Genomic DNA, 24,761 nt, shown 5'->3' with positions numbered 1-24,761 from the left:
GTTTTTTAAGAGTTGGTAACAGAAATAAAACCTATTGGTGTGATATAGTTATCACAAAGTATATGTGTTTCATGTGCAAAATTGCACACCACTGTCAAGGAGTATCCGGCAAATCTACAAACGGCTGATTCTGAGGAGGATAAAACGGGTCATTGAGACCAGAACTACCGCAGATGGTGGAAGATTTGTCTTTTTTTCACCCTCATACTGTGGATGGTCCATAACAGTTTCTATCCAGTCAATGTCATTGGTGGTGGTGGAGTGGGCCTCGGCAGTACATATAGGATACACAAAAATACACAATACCAGAATATGTGAGGAATCAAGCTTTTTATTGTTACAAAACCAGTGTGTGGATCAAACAACATAACTGTGTATTTTCACTAAGGTTTCAAAATATATACCGAGTTTTCACCAGCGTTTGGTCAGTTGATCGATTGGCATTTTACATCTCAATTTATAAAACCACAATGACTGCCAAAGTGGCTCCTAATCACTAGTCGAGTTAATTATACATTATTGATGGAACTTGATAGGACCGAGTATGTAACAGCAGTCAATGAATACAAATCTCAGCTAGCCAAACAGATAGCCAACAATCATGTGATATGGTTAAGCACCAGCCTGCCTGGTGGCTTCTCCCTGAATGGAGTATCAGTAGTTCTACCTTATTTTTAATTTATTTGGTTCTAGAATACCTATCACAGTAAACAATTGCATGAATGTACAAATCTGGATTTAACTATTGTACTACCATTGAGTTAGTTCTGAGAAAATGTGGTTTTAGTTGTACACTAGCCGCTTGAGCTCCTATTTCACAGCAACTACGGTAATTAAAACTACCAAAATTGGCTTATTCCAAAGAGTTATTTAGACCCATGTTAAGTATGCCCTAACATGGACAGTTAAGTAAAAACAAGTGCGTATGATCCAACACAACTGTGCCAGGCTGGTTGACGCTACAGCAAGTGCCTCAAGTAACCTCTATGTCACACTTCATTTATAAAAGTAAAAAACTTCCTGAGAATGCGGATCAAAATAGCAAATTGTTACAGTATTCAAGTCTTTTTAAAACTAAATTCATCGCAAAATATGTATATTAATTCAGATTTTTTCCCCCCTTATATTTCTAGGGCTGTACCCGATATATTTTATGGTCCCAGTCTATAACAGAAACTCACTTGTAGGTAGTGATTAGTAACTAATTGACTCTTCTTATGATGGTCTCTGTATCTTAAAAGGCATGTAAACTAATTTAAGAAGGCCATTGTGCTCTCACAAGTTAGACAGGGTAAAGCTCTCACATACACAAAATGGGTCTTTTCGTGCGGGGCCCATAGAGTTATACTTGACATTTCCAGTACTGTTCTGGATACTTGAAGAAAGGAAGACTGACTTATGGAGAAAAAAACCCAACATTTTCACAGTAGGTTCCCTTTTAATCCCAATGCAAATATAAGGTTAATTATGTAAAAACACTAAAACTGAGCTTATTGCTAGGGACACCTTCACCTAAAGAGGGTTTACATTTTGAACATAGCACATGTATGCTGCTGTATAGATTGTTGTAGAACTTAATAAACCGAGAGAAATGTGTACGTTTTCTGGCTCTGACCTCATTTGTAACATCACCATGTGGCACAATATGCAGATATGGTATTCTCCATTGCAGTAAATAACTTGCATATGGTGCCTCAAGGTGATGTCATTTCAGAGACAGTGTAAACCTATTCAAAACCCTTTTTTGGCTATTCTGTTTGGAAAAAATGTATGATTAACGTGCACTTACTAAAGTAGTATTTAGTCCTTTAAAGGAGGAATCAATGTAGCCCCAATGGCATGATTTTACGATGACTTGAAATAAAGCTTTTTTGTTAACATAGAGGCAAAGCATGGGACTTGTTTTTTCCCAATTGCGTTGCGATCAGCGCAATTTTCGACTGAGCGCATTGACACCTTTCTGTTCACCAGGGTAAGAAGCTCTGTGAACTCCAGCGTCCTCCCATATGTTCGAAGTATTTCACAGAGATCCTGTATGTACCAAGAGCCATATATGGTTTCACGATGTGAATAGTAACCTGTTGTACAGAAATATATTAAAAAAATAATAATATTAATTTCCTGCCTCGACCTGGACATGCTATTGGTTTGCTTGCTTGCTGAACAAACTTTTGTGCCATCAATTAAGAACAGACAGGCTAAGCATCTCTGGTTTGTTTAACATGGAAACACGTCTTGTTTAGTATATGGACACCAACTGGCCACCAACCAACCTAGCATGTGCATGGGGCGCTGTATACACACACAATGAACATTCACAATCTTCCAATGAGTTCTTCCCCAGCGGCACAGTGCAGAATAAAGCCCTGCCACTCATCTGTGCCAAAGGCACGCTAGCCGGTTAAGCATGCTGGTGGGCAATCAGACCGAAAGGAGTGGTAATGAGGAGGGTCTTTTATATTTACGCAATATTTTGATTAATGCTAAATATTAAGTTTTAAAGGATAGCGATACCTTCTGCTACAGAATAACACATGATGAAGTCAGCGCCAGCCGGCAGAGTGTACACAGAGGCGGCATCCACTTCCACTGTATTAACCTCAGTGGCGGCATCAGGGGCGTCCATAAATGTGACCGGTTCATCATGCTGGTTTCCTCGACATGCCTGGGTGACAGATGCACAGTAGCAGCAGATTATTTTAAAACGATATACCGTTATATGCTATTTCATCTTTTTAAAAGAAGTCACAAACCCAAAGTTCAACTCTTCGCGTAGTATGCATCAGTACTGTGGCAAACCCTAGAGCGGAAGTGGGGGGGGGGCTCCTTCAGCATGAAAGAAAGTGTTGTATATAGAAATGTAGGAAAGCATTGATAAACAAAAAAAAAAAAAGAGGCAGCCATTATTGCTCGATAATCCTCGATCAACCTCGATAATCAACTGGCTGGAATATTAGGATTTTCAGACACGGTTACCTGGATAATGAAAATTTTTGGTTTCCCCACTAAGCTCTGGCATTTGTCTCCTTTGAACAGACAGGTTAGCTTCTGGATTTCAACCTTGGCATCAAATGCATAAACATGATTATCTTCTCCGTGGCTCAGGAAGACACAGAGAAAGCAGTCAGCATCACTGTGGTCTGCCTCGGACGCTGAAAAGTTCAGATTATACTGGTCAAATTGGTGTGAGAAATATATATTATTTATAAATATATTTTATATACACACACATACTTTTTTACTGATTAAATTGGTTACCTAGCACGGGATAATGCACCTATTACAACCAGTTAAATTAAGGTTTCCACAAATAATGATAAAGCAACAGTTTACTGAAAGCACGTTAAAAGGTACTGTTCCACCTACTCATTCGAATTTCACACTTGTTGTTTTTAAAAGCAGCATTAGGATCAGTGGCGTAACTAAAGGGGCGAAACACAGTATGCAAGCTGCGAAATCTGCATATATGTTTGTATGCATGTGATCATGCATGTCTATGTATAAGTGCATGGATGTCTGTGTATAAGTGTATGTGATCATGGATGTGGCTATATAAGTGTATATGTAAGTGTGTGTAAGCATGTATGTGTAAGTGATGTGAGGGAGTGTGTGTGTTAGAATGAGTGTGTACATGTCAGCGAGTGACAATGATTAAGTGTGTGTGTTAACATGTGTAAATTTGGGTGTGTTTACATATAAGTGTATGTTGGGGCAAGGGGCAATAATGGCACAGACAAGCTTTTTGGGGGGCAAAGATAGCACAGATAAGCTGTTTGGGGGCACTGACAAGCCTTGAGCAAAGATGGCACAGGCAGGCTGTTTGGGGACACTGATAGGATGCTTGAGGCACTCGCAAGCTGTTTAGGGCCAAAGGAGGTACTGACAAGCTGTTTGGGGGCAAAGGTGGCACTTTGGGACTTGGTAAAGTTTTCGTACCAGGGCCCTGATTAAGATTGTACCGGCTTGAAATGGACCTGACTGATTTTCCTTTTCTCCTTTCATATTCTCTATGATAAATATAAAAAAAATGTCAAAGAGAAAAAGTATATAAATAAATGCGACATTACAAAATCAGTTGTAGAACTGTTGAACGCACAACCTTTGCCTTGCCGTCTACTCTCTCTGTAGAGTTATCAACCGTAAAACATAATTTAATAATATAGACTGTCATTACTAATCCACCCTTGTTTTCAAGTACAACCATTTGAACACACGCACGTATAAACATCAATATATACTTATTATTACTTATAATTTTTTTAAAAAAAAGCCTACATACCCTCACTGATTTTCTTAATCACTTCGTCTTCTTTGAGGTCATTATGGATCCTAACCTCAAACCCAAGGTCAAGTAGTCTAGAGGAGGAAAAAAAACAATGTGGTGAGATGGAGTGCCTAATGTATGTTTCAAAAGATGTATCTCTATGTATAGGACTGTAAATTATCCCATGGGATGAAGTACTACTCCCATTAATCACTTTAGCAAATATCCAAAATGGAGGCTGGGAGAGACTTACTGCAGGCAAATATCAAGTCTGATGAATTAGAATATAACAACGATTTATATGTCATTATAATAATAATTAAATATCCATATGCAGGGCCAATATAAAAAGCTCACTGGTGACTGGTGATCTGGTTAGAAAGAGACTTACTTGAATTAGTAGAAAGACAATTATAGCCTCATAAACATATAATTGTCCATCAGACATTTCAGAAGAACAGTTACAATGTACACCCAATATGTCACCTATTATGACAACTAAATGAGCAATTTTAGTAAAAAAAACAAAACAAAAAAACAGGACAGTGGTGCATCAGGACAATATTCCAAAAAACTGGGACTGTCCCATGGATAACAGGATGGTTTGTACATAAGTATATACATTAGGAGGGATTGATTAAATAAACAGTGAGTGGAGATGAAACATTTAATCTTGCCAACTTCGCTATGCATGATGAAGGACCGGCCTGGTGAATTTTCTCCTGTAATGAGTCCTCAAGTTACAGTTTAAAGTTGAGGGGAATGCGACAGACAATGCTGGGAACGTTGTCTAGGAGGCTGCAGTGGTGGGTTCCCCAGTTCCACCTAATTCCACCTACTTCCCATCCCTTCATGGTCTAATTGGGGCTAGCCCATCTCTATGTGATGCTTGCCCTGCCCTGTGTTGTGGCCACATTATCCTAAAAGGTGTCAGAAGATGGGCAGCTTCAGGTAGCCAGCCCTGAGAACCTCCTAGGTGTGGTGATAAATCTTTTACAAGCTGTCGGGAAGAATGTTTGTAGCTTTAAGTCCTTATAAATTGTAAAATTGTAGCATAAACTCATTAGCATCCACCGACCTTTCCACCAGGAGCATTAATACAGAAAACACTATCAGCAGCTCACAAGCCAAAACTGTAACTACTGCTCATCTTATTTATACATCTTGTCAGACATAAATGTCATTTTTAAGCTTGTATTAAACACGTAATAAAATATATACAATTAGTGTAACATATAATATATATATATATATAATTTAAGTTAACCATTATCACATGTAAAGACAAGATTTATTATGTTAATCTAGAAAAAGGAGTTTAAGGTATTTTTTCTGACTCGTTTCAACAGCTGCCAAGAACTACCTTACAAAATAAAAAAATATATTTCACTCCTTTGGGTCATATTTAAGTAATGCCAAGTGGCTAATAATACATTGACGTTTGTTCTATAAACGACTAAAAGTTACTTTTGTATTTTTGTAATTAGCATGATTAAAAGTGTCACTTATACCAAAAACATAGTACATAGTACATATACATAGTACATAGTACTGTCCTAGAAATTGATCCATGTAGAGAATTTGGCAAGGACCTGTTTGCATGCAATGCAAGCAGTTCAGTCTATCGCAACGTATGGGGGGAAAATGCAAAGCGAGACACCATCTTCCTTTACATTCCTTTGGACACTTCTAGTATAACCAAAAAATCAACACCATTAACGAGACAATAGAACTTCTTAGCCTCCCCTTTCTTTCTCACCGAGGATCGAGATGGACAATCCACTTCCATCTTGGCTGGCCTCTTAAAATTATAGTTAAAAAATAACAACAAAGCCGACAAAAATCTGGCGTATATCTAAAATCTTAAAAATAGAGAAGTCATATTTGAAAAGAAAAGACAAATCTGGTATTTAAATGTATATATTGACCCATATGTGGAGTTTGGAGGTGGCACAGAGAAATAATAACGTTTATTAACTACTTTACTGTTTAACGTTATATGGCTTATTAACCATATGCCGGACATTATTGGGGAGAGGAGAAAAATACATGTCTTACCTTCTCTGTAGATTATCTCTGTCAGCGTTTGTGCCCCGTCTCTCTGGCATAGTTAATTGCCAAAAGAACCATTCATGGTTAAAGATCAAGGCTAAACCACGTCTTTTGTGGTTCATTTTATATTCTGCAGCTGGATCCAATGGAACTGTTCTACAATAAAACATTAAAAAACAAAATAAAAAGAAAGCAGCCTTGGACGATTATGTAAAATGTGTGTATTCTTAACCCTTTATGGAGGTTACCTCTTCAAACTTAAAAGGTATACTGGAGACATTATATGCCATTAAGTGCATGATTTCTGACTGCTATCTCATACTTTATACCAATCCTCTAGCCCCTTGCTATTTGCCTTGGAGGAGATGTCTTTGATGGAACGTATATGTTAGGGTGTCTGTGTGCCCGAGTATGTTAGTGTGTGTCTGTATGTTAGTTTGTGCCTGCTATGTGTGTATCTAAGTACACAAGTCTGTGTGAGTATGTTGGCAGGGCCGGCCCAAGGCAAAATGCCGCCTGGGGCAAATGTTAAAATGCCCCCCCCATCTACCCTTTCTCTCCCTCCATCCTTGCTGCCCCCCCATTATCTACCCTTACCCCCCCCCCTTGTACTTACCTTTCATCAGTCCTGCGGCGAGTCTCCCTGTTCGGTCTCGGTGCCGGCTTGTAATGCTGAGCGCCGGAAATGAGGTAATTTTCCGGCACTCAGCATTACAAGCCGGCACCGAGACCGAACAGGGTGACTCGACGCAGAGGAGAGAGAGAGGGGCGCCGAGCGGGTACTGACAGCTTGGTAAGCGAAAACCACTCGGCTCCCCTTTCTCTCTCTTTCGCTTAAAAAAAAAATAAATAAAAAAAAAAAAGGGCAAAGTGTCGCTCCCCTTCAAAAGTGCCGCCTGGAGCGGTTGCCCCACTCGGCTCCATTTTCGGGCCGGCCCTGTATGTTGGTGGTGTCTGTGTGTGTATCTGGATATGGTCCTTTGAGTGGGTGTCTGGTTGTGTTACTGTGAGTATATGTGTGTCCGAGCATGTCAGTGTGTGTGATTGTGTTTCTGGGTTTGTAAGAGTATGAGTACATGTTCCATTTTAGTTTTATTAATCATGATATAACTTTATGGATGTGGGCCTGGTTTTGGAGGTGGTGGGGCAGCTCTTCATTCTTGTTCCCAGGCAGCACAATGTCTTGGGCCGACCCTGCATGTGGATACTGACATCCAGCCAGTTCTAGCTCTGGCTCGCATGATATTTCAATGGGAGATATTTCCTTCCAGTCATTGGCTGCTTCAACCAGACCAAACTGGTGTGTAAACATAAATGAAACTACTTACTGAGAGAATGCGGTGAGGTAATAGACTGCCTTTTTAAAAAAGAAAGTAGGAAGTGGCTATTTAAAAATATTGTGTAGTTTTCTCTTTCAAAAATGAGTTTTCACAAAATATAACAGCTATGTTATGTTTTTTCTGTGTGTTAACGTATGTTGACACAACCTACAAGCTATACTCTTATTGTAGTGCTTTGTGGTAAAAATAGAATGCCTCATTTGTAATCACCATCTGACCATCTATGTAGGAATGATTCTAAATTAACATAAGCATGACCCATTAGCATTGCCAAGTAATTCATAAACTATTTATGGCTTCATAAGACGTCTTCTTTTATGTTTAACAGCATTTACAGAGGCTGACAAAACTTCTGGTCGTGTCCACAAAGGGCACAACAGACATGTAGTCTTTGGGGGTCCGCCAGGAGAATAGACGATTGCATTGATGAGGGTCTTGGATATTCCATTATTTCACACAAAACATTTCAATAATTGCTTAAATATGTGATTTGTTTAAAACATTTTATTTACCTAGAGATCCAAGCATCAGTGACGTCTGCATTTTCATCTATAAAATAGAGAAAAATACCATAGATTTCCTATAGCTTTAAAGGATTTAATAAATATAACTACTACTATGTATACCTTTGGAAAGCAAATTTAAATACCCATTTTAAAATGATGACATTCTAAATGAAAGTTCATATAGTATTAGCCTGAAGCCACAAAGTAGTCCATTTTGTCTGGACTACAATGATGGTCTTGAATGATGGTATACACCAGGATGCTCCAATCCAGAGGAACTACTAGACCCAGGAAATGTTTCTGTTCTGATTTATCTGTTGCTTAATTGTTTTGTTACCATTCTTTTTTCTTGTTGCCTATCACCACTAGGTACACTTCGTTACACTGCTATATTGTAACTGTAACCTAGTCATATTGGTCCAAGAGAAGATGGGAGTCTTCAGTCAACGGACATCATCTTTTTATGGACCAACATTCAAAAAATGAAGATTCACATAAGCTTTCAGGACCTCATTGGTATCTTATTCCATGTAAAGATTAAACCTCTAAGGTCCCAAAAGCTGACGTGACTCTACATCATTTTACATAAAAAGCCATAACCTTCAACTAAAGACCTCACCTGCAGAGCAACATTAACTGTCACAAATATATCCAATCTATATGTACAAGCGCACAACTCACACTGTTAACTACAGAACAAAATAATGATAATACTACCTTTATTCTCTGGAATCGGTCTGCTGTCCTTTTCCTGCTGACCTGTTACTGAAGAAAAGACAGTTATTTTATCTTATTATAATTTGACATACCTTGTTACAAAATGCTTTGTGTTCATTTTTTGTTTTGTAAGTGGAACTTACTAGAAAAAAATTCAGCTTATGAGGGATTGGAAACCTCCAGCTACTTATATCACCATTAATCATATGTAAGAGGAAATTAAGGGGACCCCAATAAGGTCTAGATGAATCAATCATCTGCCTGAAAGTTACAAAAGCTGATTGAATGTCCAAACATAACCAAATATGTTACATACATATACATAAAAGTTATAATGCATATACATTATGCAGTTGCATTCATACACATACACCCCCATGTACTGTATTCATACACAATGACTGCAATATAAATGAATCACAGCTCCTGCCCGCACAAGGTATCTCTGCTCCGCAGGATCATGACACAGTAACTCTGAGGTTGCCTTTTTGTTACAATCGCGTAATTGTGCACTTTTACGGACTGTAACTTGCTAACTTACATAGCATAAAAGGTTCTTTTCTGACAGTTCTGCTGCATTTCTCACTTTTTAACTGGATATTAGAAACACTAATCATAGAACTGCTGGATGACCAAACCCTTCTTAGAAATAACTCTTTAATCATGTAAAAGTTTGGCTCATTCAGAATTTTTGGCTGAAAACACTTAACTGTGTTACACAAAAGCAGGCACGGATAGGTTGTTACTATAGAAACAAATTTAAGGGGTAGTAGAAGTATTATTAAACACTCATCTACAGACACCAGACAAGCCAGAAGGCTTGTTTTTCCCCCAGAAATTGCCCGCTGTACTGACGAGTCCCATGAAGGACGAAACAGCTGTCCATGAGTGGTGATCTGGCTAGTGTACCTCTTCCCGAGTTTTGTCTAAAGTACAGTGGGCAATTACTTTCAAGGGATCCATGTATAAAGTGGATATAGAGGCAAAGGTGATAATTGTTAACCTTATTTGCATGCGCCTACCCAGAATCCCTTGTGGTTGTGGAAGCACCATGAGACACCTTCTGGCTTGTCTGGTGTCTGTAGATGAGTGTTTAATAATACTTCTACTACCCCTTAAATTTAAGTGGAAGGGTTTCCATCACCTTTTACCCACCATAACTTATGTAATGGTATAGAAACAAAAAAAACACTTTTTTAAAGGTTTCTGGGTGTTTTGTGATCAAACCTTCTGATAAAAGAATAAAATAGCAGATCGGGTAAGCTTTCTGTGCTTAGCAGTGGAACGAGAACGGAATTATTTGTCTATGAGGAATACAACCTTGAGGACACATAGAAATGAAACAGGGAACTCATGTTTGTATTTATTTACAGGTAAAAGCAGAAGGCATGAATCATGCTTCCCTCACGAGTCTTTTACGACTGAGCAATTAGATAGCGCTGTGCCAAGAGTAAAGACTTTAAACTTCCAGTAAGAAATATAATATTTGTCTTAAAATCACTTCCAGCAGCAATTTATGTACAAATCCAGATAGACACTGATTTCATGAGAGCTGTCAGCATATTAAGCAAAACTTGCTTATTTACATTAAACAGCAATTCCATGCATGCTGTCGGTGTTGGAATATTTGCTATCAGGCAAGATAGCGGAATCACAGAGGGATTTCTGATTCAAAGCGGACATCCAGGTCTGTTCGTAACACGGACAGCCTGAGTCTTTTTATCCCTGTGGCTCCAATAAAAATTGAATAATACCAATTGGATTTACCTACCCGAGCTGTTCTCTACAGAGAACGTTTTATTTTATAGTGCAGTTATTCCCATTCTGAGAACAGGTTATTGATACATATGATTGGTGAGCAAGATGGAAATAATTCCAAAACCCCTAATGAAAGTCAAATAGCTGTTCTTCAATAAAACCTCATTGAAGTACTCATGAGGTTGGCCAGTTTGTGTGTAGGACACCCATAGGCATGCTTCAGGGTTGTGGAGCACCGAGCATCCTATTTCACACGTGGTCAACCAGCGGCTATATTAAACAAGCATGAAAAGATGTAATTGATGTAGCAGTTCAGAGACTTGATGTAGGTGAGCAAACCACGTCGTGGCATGAGACAAGCCAGATGAACTGTCTCAGCGTCTGCAGGGAGTGCTTATCATACCTGGAAACTCTCCGGGTTTCGCCCAGAGACTCCTGGTGAAACGCTGATTCTCAGAGTCACTATGGGGAAAACCCTGGGTCGCGGGAGCGGAGTAGCAGCACGCCCCATTCCTGCGACATTATCTGGACCACCAACATCAGTGGGAACTGCTACCCGCATCCCAAAAGGGAGGGCTCTGGGTACCTGGAGCTAGAAAGTCCCAGGTATTGTGCCTATGTCAGTACCAGGCCATATTCTAGAAATTTGAAATGACAATGCTCATTAATAATAATAATTCATCTATGGCGCGAGGGAACCCACTGTCAACAAAGACAGCACACCTAACGGGACTGTAAACGCATGCTTGTCTTTGGCTGATGTATCATACACATCACAGAGGAAATAAGATGACTCTCCTAAGTATATCTGAAGTTGTTTCCATTTTTATTCTATGGTTTACTCTCTTAAATTCCTTTGATCCATTAACTATTAGCTATTGAGTGTATAATTATGTTTCCATTGTATTGAACAGAAGAAAATCTTGGGGTGTCCTAACAGTTCTCATAGCGTTATACAGAATAGAGTAATTAAAGGTAAAATTAGTACCCATTGCACAGTGCTATAGAATATGATGGTGCCTTATAAATTAATAAATATATTATTATTATAGTCTCCCCATTTGGAAATTATGGAATGCTCGTGAATCTAAGGCCAGAAAATATATCAACGTAGAAATGTAATAGATGCCCACACAGATGGACATTTTGTGAAAGACGGGACAAAAACACTGCCCTTACCTGTGCCCTGTAAGGCCCATTTGCTTGCCTTGGCATCTCAGCCTAGATGGTGGCACATAGTAGGGTTTTGCTGAACCCAATCACAAAGTGAAAATGCATTAGGAACATGCGAACACATGTGATCCACAAAGCTACTGACTGATTGATGGATAACCACTGGGTAAGCGATCATGTAGCTTCTCTACCTGCTTATTTTGGGCTTAAACATAAGCAGTAAGTAATGTTTCATTGATTCCTAAAAATGGAAAAATCAGCTAAAAGCTATTGCTTATGGTATGGCTAATGTTTCCAGCTACTGAACGTTTAATGGTCAAAGGTCATCTGATGGAATCACTTGGCTATTCTTTGTAGAGTCTGCTCCCCACCCTCAGAAAGAACTTTAATAAGTCTAGGGATTATGTTTTTTTAACTCAAAACACAGGCTTCTATTTCTATTAGGCAAAACACCCTAGCATTTCAGTTCAGCATCCAAACTATCAAGAACCCATTGGTTCCAAAATACACTTTCATACAATTTTCTCAGAATTGGCACGACAAACACGCCACTACATGTTACTCGACCCATGATACAGCTCCCCCCGAGGCATTGTAAACAGCCTTGCTTTCTATTGTTTTTCTTCATAGGATGTGAAACATGTGAAAAAGGAAAAACTGGTTATATGTGAATTACCGGAAGAATAACAGATGCGGTTGTATTCCATCTAGTAGTTTATGAATTTTAATGTTGATGTTACTTTTTCCAAATCCTACATTGTATACTGCAGAACACTAAATAAGAGGAGGAGAGTGCTACACAGCCGACTATGAAGCACCCCAAAGATCAGTGTAGCCAGAGATCTGTGCGGGCGAGTGAGAGTGTGTGTGTGTATCAATATGTGCATGTGTGTTTACAATGGTTAGCGTATGAGTGGGTTGTATATATTCTGTGCACATCAGAAATGGACTGGGCATAACAAGGTGGGCCCTGGCACTCAAAGGCTTGGGGCCACCTAATGACAAAGTGCAGGCAGTGGCTAGATAAGACACCCCATACATAGCGTGTGACTGGTCAACTACAGCCGGCAGCCACCCATTACAACACCCTATCTGCGGCTTAACCCCTTCAGCCCCAGGGGTTTTAAGTACCTTAAGTCCCGGAGCAATTTTGCCATTTTTGCAGTATGTCGGTTCAGCGATTATTCCCCCCCTTACGAAAAAATTACTGCAGTTTTTCTGAAGTAATACTGCAGTTTTTTTGGACATGAAAAACTGCAATACTGCACTTTTACTGCAGTATTACTGCACATTTGCTGCATTTGTACTTCACTGTACTGCAGTTTTACCGCAGTTATTTTTTTACGGAAGTACAAATGCAATAAAGCTGCAGTACATTGAAGTACAACTGTAGGTTTGCAGTATAAAAAAAAAGTGCAGTAAATGTGCAGTAATACTGCAGTAAAAGTGCAGTATTGCAGTTTTTTCATGTCCAAAAAAACTGCAGTATTACTTCAGAAAAACTGCAGTAATTTTTTTGTAAGGGCCTTTCCTGCGAATAGTGTACACATGTAAACTATATATTGTTTTTTTCAATGAGACAGATGTCTTTCTTTTGATACCATAATTAGCTGAAAATTTAGCATGAGGAATTTAGTACAAACTAGCGAAAATTAGAAAAAAATAATAATTTTCATTTGGACAGAAAATCCCCTCCAAATTTATCAATTCAGGTGTCCTATTTATATAGACAACCCATACTATCCTGTCAGGGGTATTTGGCCACTCTTCATGCCGCCCAATTATAGATATAAAAAAAACCTAAACTACACTACCTACCCAAATGCTTAAATCTGACACTAATACACTAATATTTTTTTGTCCCTTCCTATTACCTAGAACCTTACGCTATCCCCAATTCCCTCTAACTACCCACCAAACTAATCTAAACCCTGACACTATATAATTATTATACGACGATCGGGGGGTGGGAAGGGTTAATTAGGGTAAATTAGGTAGTGGGTGTTATTGGATGAGGTGTTTATGAAGGAATCACTAACAGATCACAAAAGATAGCGGAGAGAGGCAGAACATCTGTAGTGACGGTCCATTGGTCGCTGTGATAGGTCATCGCAGTGATCACGTGATCTTGCTGCCAGATAAGTGGCACTCAGGGACTGCCTCGGATGTGGGGCAGTCCCAGAGAGCAGAAGCGGGCCAGATCCGGCGTGCATTTTGTACAGGACGTACCAGTACGTCTATAAGGGCATCTTGTGATGCCTTTTCTGGACGTACGGGTACGTCCATAGGGGACTGAAGGGGTTAGGCAGAAGATCAGGTGATTATGGGTCGTTGACAGCTGGTGGCCCACCAGCCATTTGCCTGGCCTGCTAGATGGCCACTCTGGACCTGGACCACAGTATATCATGCCCGCAGCAGATTTATGATTTTGCACAAGAGACTTAACGGCATAAGGTCAGACATGATTAATCCTATGTAATGCATTTCACAAATAAAAGCAAGAAAACCCTTGTTAAGTTTATACTAGTTGGAGCAGTCATCCTAAAGTTAACTTGTCAGCCATGTGGAAGTATGACACTTTCCACATACATCGCGCTAGCAAGTGTTCATGGTGGAAACTAACCCTTTGCTAGGGGTCTATAGCCTTGATGATAAAAATGCAGCAAATTCTATTATATGCTCTGAAAATATGGATTTATGTATTGACTATGATGAGCAATTCCAAGAAATGTAAAAAAAAAAAAAAAAAAACCCCGACCACATCAGCATATGTGCCGAAAAAAAGGCTAATGTGGGTCAATAAGGAGCAAGGGGAATTGTGGGATAAAACCTTTTTCAGAGAGATTATCCAGTTGAAGTGTGTTTTCTTGACGACCAGGCACCTTGTTTCAAGGCAAATTTAAGATCAGATTTGTTGCGTCAAACTGACTTTTGTCAAAATCTGAATGGCGTGGACGTGGAGCCATTTGCTATCCGTTCTAAAAGATTCCGTTGAGGCTCTCATGCTATTCAGGAGAAACTTTGCTCTGACACCTCCAAGAAGTATTGAAAGACCTGGAATGTGACACTAACTCGTTTGAGAATTTGTTAAGGCCCTAAAACCAACAAACTGAAGGAGACCAGGAAGGACATACTGACTACTGCGATGTACACTTACGGTAAGTAAAGTTCTATTTTCTCTGAAAATTCCCCGCCTGTATATATAACACTTTAACATTGTTGGTGCCTTACGATGACTTGAGTTTCACTTATATTTTAAATGTGTATAAGCATATAAAACAATCATTATTATAACACTAATATTATACACACCAATGTTTTTTTTGCAACCAACAAATAAAAAAAATTAGTTATTGAACTAAGACTGGAAACCCACAGGTTAAAATTGACAGATTTGTTTAGTGCCATGATGGCTCTTACACCAAGTAGCCCATATGTTGTACATACAGATCCCCCCCTATCTACACCCCTGTGCCAAGTGTCTCGAATAATCCTCAATGGCCAGTGTGTGCAGAATGGTGACCACTTACTCCTTAACTCTTTATATACCGATTGCCGGCCAAACCTCAAGCTGTGCCCAATATGTACCAGTGGTTAATATATTATAATATATTAATATAATATAAGTTAATATAATATATTATATATTAACCCTGCATTGGAAATACACTTAATGTATAAGACATATTTCTTTTGCAGACACCCAAGGCACGAACCTGATCGCCATTTGGATGCGTAAATTAGACGCTCGCCCGTAAACGGGGTTAACGCCCGTAAACGGTTTTACTATGTAAGGCAGATACATTGTATTGCCGATAGAATTGAATAATATCACGTGATCAGCAGCCTTTCGTGTTCTCCCTCCGGAGAAGGAGTCTTGCTCGTACGGTACCAACCTGGGGAGCTCGCCATGCTGCAGGTGTCCGGCACTTGCCGCTGGTTTAGAGTCACCGGCTACTCGTGTAGATAAAGTGCTAGTCCGTGACTTTCGGGTGGCTTTTGTTTTCTCCTTCGTTACTTCCTGATACAGTAGCTACCGCCCAAGGAACGTCCCCCTCCCTCTTTCCTTTCCAGGGGATCAGCGTTATTCCTTAAAGTTGTTGCTCTGGTATTGCTTTCACTTTTGGTCGGGGGTGAAAGACGCGTGTAATAAACCCGTACAGAGGCAGCTGAAACATAATGCGAAATAGCACCATAAATAGTAAAGGTGAATTCAGGGCAACGTTCTAGATGTGGATCGGTCACCATGGCAACCCACTGTTATTCTTTCATACTGCCTGTATATATTTATATTTCATTCACATTGTTGTATTTCTGACACTTTTCCGTTCTTGTCTTACTCTACTTATGTGAATTCAACTTCAATTTCAGATGTGTCTCCAACTTTCCCTAACTTTTTCTCCTGAGACCCCCCCCCCAGGTCTTATGTCAATAATCAAGTGAGTTCAGTTAGGCATTTTTGTCTTGCTAGCCCGGCTTTCAAATGTTTTTTTAAGTTTACTGTTGTTTCTCCATACAAGCCATTGTATTGAATTAGCACAAAGTCACCCGCATTGGGGCGTACCTGTGCCCCAAAATCAGCTCGAGCAATGACTATGAAGTGGGATTTATTTTATTAAAGCTTGACATGAGATCATTTTTCGCTAGCAGTGAACAAGGCTCTGATACCCATTAGGGATTTATACTTCTTGCTTAATAATATTTTCTTACACATTAAACTGTGGTAATGTTCCATCATCCACTTGATGAATCATCTCAAATCATCATTCATTTTCAGACTCCTGCGCTTCCTGATTTAGCGATGCTGTCCTAAAGTACACCTATATAATTCTAAGAACGTCAATAATCTGCAGATGAGAGTAATTTCCTATCCCATTACTCGAAGCAGTGGCCCAGGGTACAACTGGTTACATATAATGAAAGGTTACCAGGGACTTCCATGAATTATTAACCAGGCATTATAAAGGAACACAGCCCTTTACACAAGAAAAACATTGTGGGGGTCCACCCTGCATGAGGCATTAGAAAGCTCGCCATATTCATTTTTTCCCATTAGATCACGTACAGCCATGTGCTGAAATGACATTTTAGTGATTAAATCAGATAATATACAAATGATTTACACTTTAGCATTTGGATGATTACTATAAAATGTATTAATTTAACAGCGGCAATAAAAATAATAATAATAAAGTCCGAATTTATACCCACATAAAAAAGCGTGGGTTTGTTTAATATGTTGCAGCTTTTGGTATCCTCCAAGAGTTTATACGTGACATTCTTTAGATAATTCTGCAGGTATTCTGGCGTTCTTCTTCATGTCTACTGGCTATTAATGATGTTATTTGACCCCAGAAGGGTTAGATTGTCTCATTTTATTACAGTAGTTCCTTGTGACCAAATACATTTCAATTTCACCCAGCGCTGTATTTTTATTTGCAACCCTCACAAAAATAACGACTATTGCGCTCCGCTGGAACAGCAGAACATTCCCTTTACATATAGTATATTGTAAACACTACACTACACTAGCAGCAATGGTTGAATTAATAATAACATTAATTTCTCACTATTCAATACAATCTCATACTACAAAAATAGAAGAATATCACATTTAAATAGAATTATCTCAAAATAAATTATCTGTATTTTTAGTATTAATTATATTAGGATTTTCCTTCATTGTTTAAATAATATCTAATAGATTTGTTATAAAACAGTCTTTACAAATATGGCACGTTGGTTTTGTCAGAATGATAGCTCAGATTTACAAGTCAATTTTTTCTTCGTATTGGCAGAAACAGGCCGCTCTTTGACTTTCCATGTATGGTTTACAGCCCAAGTGTATGACGGCTTCGAACAGGAGCGCCACGGTCGTTTCGCACGCTAAAACAAAAACAGATAGACGTTAACAGTGATTTAAGGCAAATGGCACCGAGGGCCATCATAGTCATCATTTCTCTGTCCTGTTTCTACAGGCTGGGATATATTAAGAACGCAGGAGTTTTCTGGGGAAACCCAAAGGTTTCTCCTGCAGGAGGAACTTAGTTATCACTGTATAACATATAGTTAAATCAAATTGCTTTACGTCTATAAATTATACAGGAGAAACTTTTCCGGGATGTCCCTTTAAAAAGCATATAGAAATTGGGGGTTTAAATTAAAAGTCCGGTATAAACTTGCCACTTTAGTGAATAAGCGCTTCTGGGCAGCTGCTTATTAGAGGAGTCTAATCCTGGCCTGGTTTATGATCCTTTTCATGAATTCAGATTAAGAATGAAATCAGGGTACGTGGTTCCCATAACACATTGCGTGGTATTTCAGCTCCCGTTCTCAAATCCCCTCTTTCAAAATACCTGTTGCTTGTGGCGTGGCTAGACACACTGTGCGGTTATTGCCCTATGCAGTGGCCCATGCGAGCCAGCACCAATTACAAAACAGGTTCTAAATAATTCTATGTATATACTGTCAAATATTGCGGGGTTGGAAGCAATCCGAGAAACCAGATAGGAAGGGGAGTTCTGGTGCTCATTTCACATTAAACTGCAGAATTTGTTCAAGAAAATATTAAAAGCATGTGTAAATAATTTTAGAACATGATTGAATAAAACGTGCTATATAATGTAAAGTATCTTGTTTGTTAGCTAGCATGGTCATTATATTTAAATGGAATAAAAAAATCTGATGGATAGAAAAAAAGCAATCAGGAATAACAAAGATATAACCTCACAACAAAACATCACCGGTAGTCCAAAATGATGCCACAAACGGTGCGTTTTCAATCACTAAACCTGCTATCTCAAAAATGCTGGAACGCCTGGTTACCTTGAACACTTTCAGAAATGCCCAGAGTTTTCTGCACGTCCCTGCAAATTTTCGAGAGGCAGCTCTGAAACTGCTCATCGCACTCGTTCTTCAGCTTTCCGCAGGTATCGTAGCAGCGATCGTGCTGATTGCAGCACTTGGTCATCGAGGGAATGCCTATATCAAACTAGAAAAGAAAATCAAGAATTTTTCTACACAAACCAGACCTTTAGAATTTTTAATCGCAGATTAACACTACCATATTGTACAGTGTATATATACCATACGGGGGGGGGGGGGATTTATATATATTATACACACACTTATATAGACTACATGGCAGTTTTATCATCAATACTTTTTGTGAAGGAGTGAGGCTTATACTCGGGACACGATATTAATACTACTGAATCTATTGGTGTTTCAAGTTGGGTTTTGCCTGCAGACATCCAGCTGGACTAAAAGTTTTCCGTACAATGAATACTTTCTGATTTTCTTTTGCTCCATAAGACTAAAGATTTCTGAAAATTTGTGAAGCCTGTTTTTATTTTTAAAGTTGAAATTTCCTTCAGAGATGTAGCTATACAATATATTTTTTTTTAAGGGAAAAAAAACAAAAAACTATAGTGTTTTGTACCAAAACATTTTTAATAAATTCTAGTTCTATATTAGTTAAAAAAGGAAACATCTTGATCCAAAGCAATAATTAATGAATTACAACATAATCCTAATAATTGTAAAAAAAAATAAAATAAACACTTACGTGGACACCGAATATGGGAGAACCACATCCGTTTGGAGGGGAGGGTTTGTAGCCGTAGCGTGGAACTGGCCTGGATCCTGATAAAGACAACCAAGAAATAAGCTTGAATATGGCTTCCTAATAACACATTTACAATAACTGATTAGAGTTAGAAGAATATAGAGACCAATGCTAGAATCAATTAATATTCACAAAGGAGAAAGGGAGACGCCTCGTAGCCACTTACCAGAAAAGAAAAAAAACTTTGTTGAAGAGCATTTAACAAATAAAGTAATCTTTTGTATATTCTTATTTATCATATTACCATTTGTTACGAACTGCATAATACAAACATTTGGACTGGAAAGTTTTAAAGCCAAGAGACATTGTTTCCTCCCTACAAATATAATGTTTCCTCCCTACAAATATAAAACACACAGGTAAGTTACATAAACAGAATATTGACTTTTCTTCTAGTCAGTAAACATAATTGATATTCTTCACCATAAGATATTATTGTTATTATACTAGCATATGTGCCCATCATTGAAATGGCGTGGCTAAAAACAAATCTTTTTTTTTCCTCCACCCTTTTCTCTCTCTCCTCTTCTCTCTTTTTCCCTTTCCCTTTCCCCCCCAACTCACCTATAATCTCCTTATCTATCTCCTAAGCATCTCTCCTAGCTTTACCTCACCTTCCCTTCCATCTCTTCACCTTATCTCATGTACCCCCTCATTCCCTCACCTTGTCTCTATTCAATTTTCCTCATCTACCATCACATCCCCTCTCTCACGCAACACCTGACCACTTCTTACTGTATTTAATTCTGTAGCTACGCCCCATCTACTACTTAAGCCCCCAAGTAGACAAGGCGTGCAGGAGAGAGTATGAAGGGGGTCAGAGCAGAGGGAGGCTGGAGCGTCAAAACGCCTGCCCTTGCGTGAAATCAACGGCTGCAGCATGTGCACTCCGATCGGACCTTACTTTACACCCCACCTAGCCTGACCGGCAAATTCCACAGCGACAAGGCTACAATATATATTAGATACCTCTCGAGTTGCTTCCGATTAACAATAAATGTGGGGATAGTATTACCAACACAGGTGAAATACCAAACCCCCTGTAGGTCTGAGAGGTTAAGTCATTGACCTGATAAAAAAAAAAAAAAAAAAAAAGAAATCTCATAGCAGATACTAGATTACTGATAAGTAGATGTGAGATTAAGTCTCAGTGCGTGATGAGAAAGAAATACAGGCGGCCAACGCACTCGACATTTTAAACAAAGGTCCCTTCAGTTAACTAAACCATTAAAAATGCATTGCTTTATTTAACGACAGGCGAGCTCATAAACATTATCATTTCTATATCTGCGGGGAACAGAATAAGCGTCTCGGTATGAATCATCAGATGTGACACAATGTATGAGACAAGGGTGGGTCAGCCCTTATAGACATCGTATTACAGAGGTTTTTATACTAAGCTATACTAGGTTTTTTTCTATTTCTTTTTTTGTGTTAAACCCAGAAAAATATGTATAAGTGAACAAGCACATACGCTTCCTACTGTAGTCTTCACTAAACGCCTGGAGTTCATGACTCGCTTTGCCTAAAAGCTATAAAATAGTAAATAATTAAACAAAAATATCAATACACCGTTACTCTACAGAGTAGAATAATGATAAAACAGCGCATGACGCTTCACTACAGTATATCTAGTGGGGGGTTTATTTTCTAACCCCCCCAACTCCTAATGATGCAACAGGCTGAGATTTATTCAGTTAAAAAAAAAAAAAGTCACAGGAGAACAAGAGTTCACAATGTAAAACTAGAGGTTCATTGTCTTTTATGGTATTTTACTTTACTGGGTGGTAGATAAGTGGAACAGCCATCCAGCAGAAGTGGTAGAGGCTAATGCAGTGAGGAAATTTTAACACGCATGGAACAGATATAAAGCTATCCTGAATTGAAGACAAGACCAAGGACTGATTAAGGTCTGAGTCTTTACTCAACAGGCAGACTAGATGGTCCTTTTTTGGTAAAAACTCGTCATAACAATATTCATTTCATGTAAAATTCTATTTTAACAAAAGTGCCCCAATTTTTGGTCTGTTCCCACGTTACCATCTCTGCATTTAAACTGGCAGAGCCCATCCTCTCCTCCCAGGAGGTCCAGGGCAGCGTTCAGGTACATGTCAATTTTATGCACCCCGTTCCTGATGGTCTTCAGGGTCATCCTCCAGTCAGGGGTCTCAGGCTGCTGGTAAGACTGATGATGTCCTGCTTCCTGAAGGCCGTGTCCCAGCAGGCAGGAAACAATCAGCCATGAAAACAGATGCCCCCAGTTGGACATTGCTAGTCAAAAGACGAGTCTGTGGCGAGCTGGCTAGCACTATAGAAAAAGAGAGACAAAGATTGTAGGGTAAGCCCTTCAGAGCACAGAACCGACAGCCGGTGCCACAATATGCCACAATACCTGGAGCTTCCCGATAGGGCAAAACAGCTGCCAATGTCAATAAGCAATCCGCGACCCACACGGCAGCGCTTATTCCCCTGTCATTATATATCACCGGATTCATCCTATCACCGCCATTGCCGGGAATGAACCAATATCCAGACACCGCGTGGATTTAACGGACACAAAACAAACAGGTCTTTCCCCCCACGGGCTGTTTCACCCTTACCCCTGTCAAAGTATGTACAACACGAATTGCCCCTCCCCGTGACGTCATCATCCGGGGACGCGCTCGTCTGAGCTGGTGTTTAGAACGCCGTTATACTACCGTGCTTAGAATCACTCCACGGCTGCCGTGATTTGCTCGTGGAGGCCCCCCCCACGTGTATCAGTGTTTCCAGTGGGATGAGCTGCTGTGATAACTACTGAGCATAACGTGGGGTGTTGTATGTTATATAGGGACTGTCTGTTCAAACCTTAAGGGGGGCATTTCCTTCCCTGAGTGTCCCACAGTGTTCTCTAGTCTTAAAACGTGCTAATAATGTGTATATCAACAGCTAGAAAGCCCTATTATTATTCTTAATAGTATAAGTGACTATAAACTACTAAACCATATGTCTGGTTTTGGACTGGAAAGTACATTATTATTTATACTACAACCCCAATCATGCCAGTTAAAAAATATTATTTAATAAAGACTTATTGTAAGTAATTGTTCTTCTGCCCCAAGACTTTTATATGTGTATTTTTGTCTTTCTTTTGAATTTTATGCTTGGTTTAACTGGTCACCCCCCCCCCCCAATACTTCCCCCTTAATGTATATTTTTCATGTATATGTAAAAAATGTCAGCCTGGTGTGATAGAATGTACAGTTCTTAATGAGAACGAGGCTTTTTATCATTCCAAACCTGATGATCTTTTTACAGCGGCAACGCCTGTGTTTGTGAGCGCCCTGACTGTTGCAATCGCGGGAGTTTCTACTGCCATAGGTGCTGGAAGAATGATTCGTTAGACCCTTAAGGACCGCAGCCATTTTTTGTGATTTAGCTTTTTCTTATTTCGTGTACCCACAGAAATTCTATATGATGAATGTTATTTGTTTTATATAGCATCATCATATTGCACAGTGCTGTACAATGGCTAAACATGACTTAAATAATAGTACATAACAGGGGTGGCACCCGGTGTGGTCTTCTGCGGCTGTAGCCCATCTGCTTCAAGGTTTGACGTGTTGTGCGTTGGACCTTGGTCCTCTAACCTCAAGGAAACTTCACCCAGCATCATGTCAGTGTGCCCATTTTTCTTTTCTGTAGTCCTTCATGCTCACTTGGACTTACCCATTTCCTTTGCCGCATGCCTTTTGTTTATTTCTGTCTTGTGTTAATCATCCGCTTTGTCCGCTATGTTCACTTCCCTTTCGCCTGTATGTGCTCTCCAATCCCCCGTGTGTATCCCTTTTCCAGCTCCGCCACGTGTCCATTCTACTGACCGTACATTACCAATTTGGAATGCCCCATTGTTTTCTATGGTCATATCCTGACCAGGGAACAGGTCATCATCCGAGATTTCCATCACTGGCACCCACGAGGAGGAGGATAAAAAACTCGCAGCCCTCATGAGTCCCTCATGTCATTTCTGCCGCAATACCACTTTTTTTTTTTTGCACCCCTGGAACTGTTTAACGTTTCTGCTGTTACGTGATGTTATTCTGCTGTTACTGTTTCTTCCTTATATACTGTTTTATTTCAATGCATGATTGAATGTTGTCCATAGTGGACTGTTTCTAGGACACAAGTGTATTATTAAATATCCTTCATTAACTTCGCTAAGCTGATGTTATTGTGTTCTGTGTCGCGTCGCATTCTTCCTTGTATATGATATGTATATACTGTCCTTGAATAAACTCTTTAAACCAAGTCCATAATGCATGCTGAATTTCCACCAGGGGTTGTTGTTTGGGTTCTCATGCAGTCTTGGATGAGGGATTATGGGAAATGAAGGAACATGCACATGAAATGCCCTGACTATGCCTTTAGTGGAAAGCGATATGATGTCAGAACTGACATTGGGGTCTATTCACTTGGGGGAGTTGACAGGAGAGTTTAATGAGAGCTACATTTCAGTTCCTATACATTATGAAGACCCATGCCCAATAAGCTTCTGCCACAGCGTGAGCTTGGCTTGCCCTGTATAACATATAGTTAAAGAAGTGAGATTTCTCCAAAGTCTCCTCATCCATTATGTGCTAAGCACAGCCAAGCTCAGCCATTTTAGCTGGAGAAACCTGCTGGTTTTGGCCCTTTATAATGAATAGTGAAATGAGAGCGTTAAAAGCACAACTCTCCTGCCAACTGTAACTTTAGTGAATAGACTCAATCAAGTTAAAATAACCCATGGAGGATGTTTTTTTTAGGACTGATTTTATGTAAAAATTTCCGCTTTACCAATTTCCATTCCAGCTTTTGAAAATCACAGTTGTTTGTGGGTACTCCTGGCCAGCATTCAGTTCATGTGTGCTTTTGGGGAGGAAACAATGCCCAGAGCTATTTGGATTTCTGAGGAAGAAAACTCAGCCAAAGTAGATATGTACAAAATCCAAACAGGATCTTGTGAAAAACAACTGTTAAGGGTTTTCTCACGTTTCATAAGATTGTTATATAACGATCTGCAAATAGTCGCATAGAACCACAGCTACATTTCCTGCTAGTCACAGTTTAATGTGACACTCGCCTGTGGACACCTGGCTCCGGTTTGGTTAGTACATTGGTTAGTCCATTTTTTCCTGTATATTCCACCTGAAACGTTACCCACACTATAAAAACAACAAAACAATCTGCCCTGAACACATGTTAATGTGGTACTTGTAATGGTAGAGTGTTGAGTAGCTAATAAGCAATAAGCCTGTCACAAGGTGCAGAATTGGTGGTCAGGACAAGCCGGACCAGGACACCAG

General features: G+C 39.4%; 2 protein-coding genes across 2 annotated transcripts; both read right to left on the bottom strand.

The window, feature by feature from the left end:
* Nucleotides 1-1,845: 1,845 nt before the first annotated feature.
* LOC149289341 (caspase-6-like) lies at nt 1,846-11,199 on the bottom strand. Its single transcript, XM_089490730.1, has 7 exons — nt 11,041-11,199; nt 7,510-7,613; nt 6,323-6,472; nt 4,280-4,356; nt 2,977-3,152; nt 2,515-2,665; nt 1,846-2,078 (listed from the first exon to the last, which is right to left on the bottom strand). Exons 1-7 carry the CDS (start codon nt 11,197-11,199, stop codon nt 1,846-1,848), a joined length of 1,050 nt encoding a protein of 349 aa, XP_089346856.1.
* Nucleotides 11,200-17,577: 6,378 nt separating this feature from the next.
* Nucleotides 17,578-21,706, bottom strand: LOC149289340 (group XIIA secretory phospholipase A2-like). The gene is made up of 4 exons (XM_089490729.1): nt 21,478-21,706; nt 19,378-19,454; nt 18,636-18,801; nt 17,578-17,696 (listed from the first exon to the last, which is right to left on the bottom strand). The coding sequence occupies exons 1-4, from the start codon at nt 21,704-21,706 to the stop codon at nt 17,578-17,580; spliced, it is 591 nt and encodes a 196-aa protein (XP_089346855.1).
* Between the last annotated feature and the right edge of the window lie 3,055 nt (nt 21,707-24,761).

The sequence above is a fragment of the Sceloporus occidentalis genome, unplaced genomic scaffold (genome assembly GCF_023333645.1).
Source record: "Sceloporus occidentalis isolate IW3139 unplaced genomic scaffold, rSceOcc1.0.p SCAF_46, whole genome shotgun sequence".
In the NCBI taxonomy this organism is placed as follows: Eukaryota; Metazoa; Chordata; class Lepidosauria; order Squamata; family Phrynosomatidae; genus Sceloporus; species Sceloporus occidentalis.
This window is presented reverse-complemented; position numbering and strand designations above follow the sequence as displayed.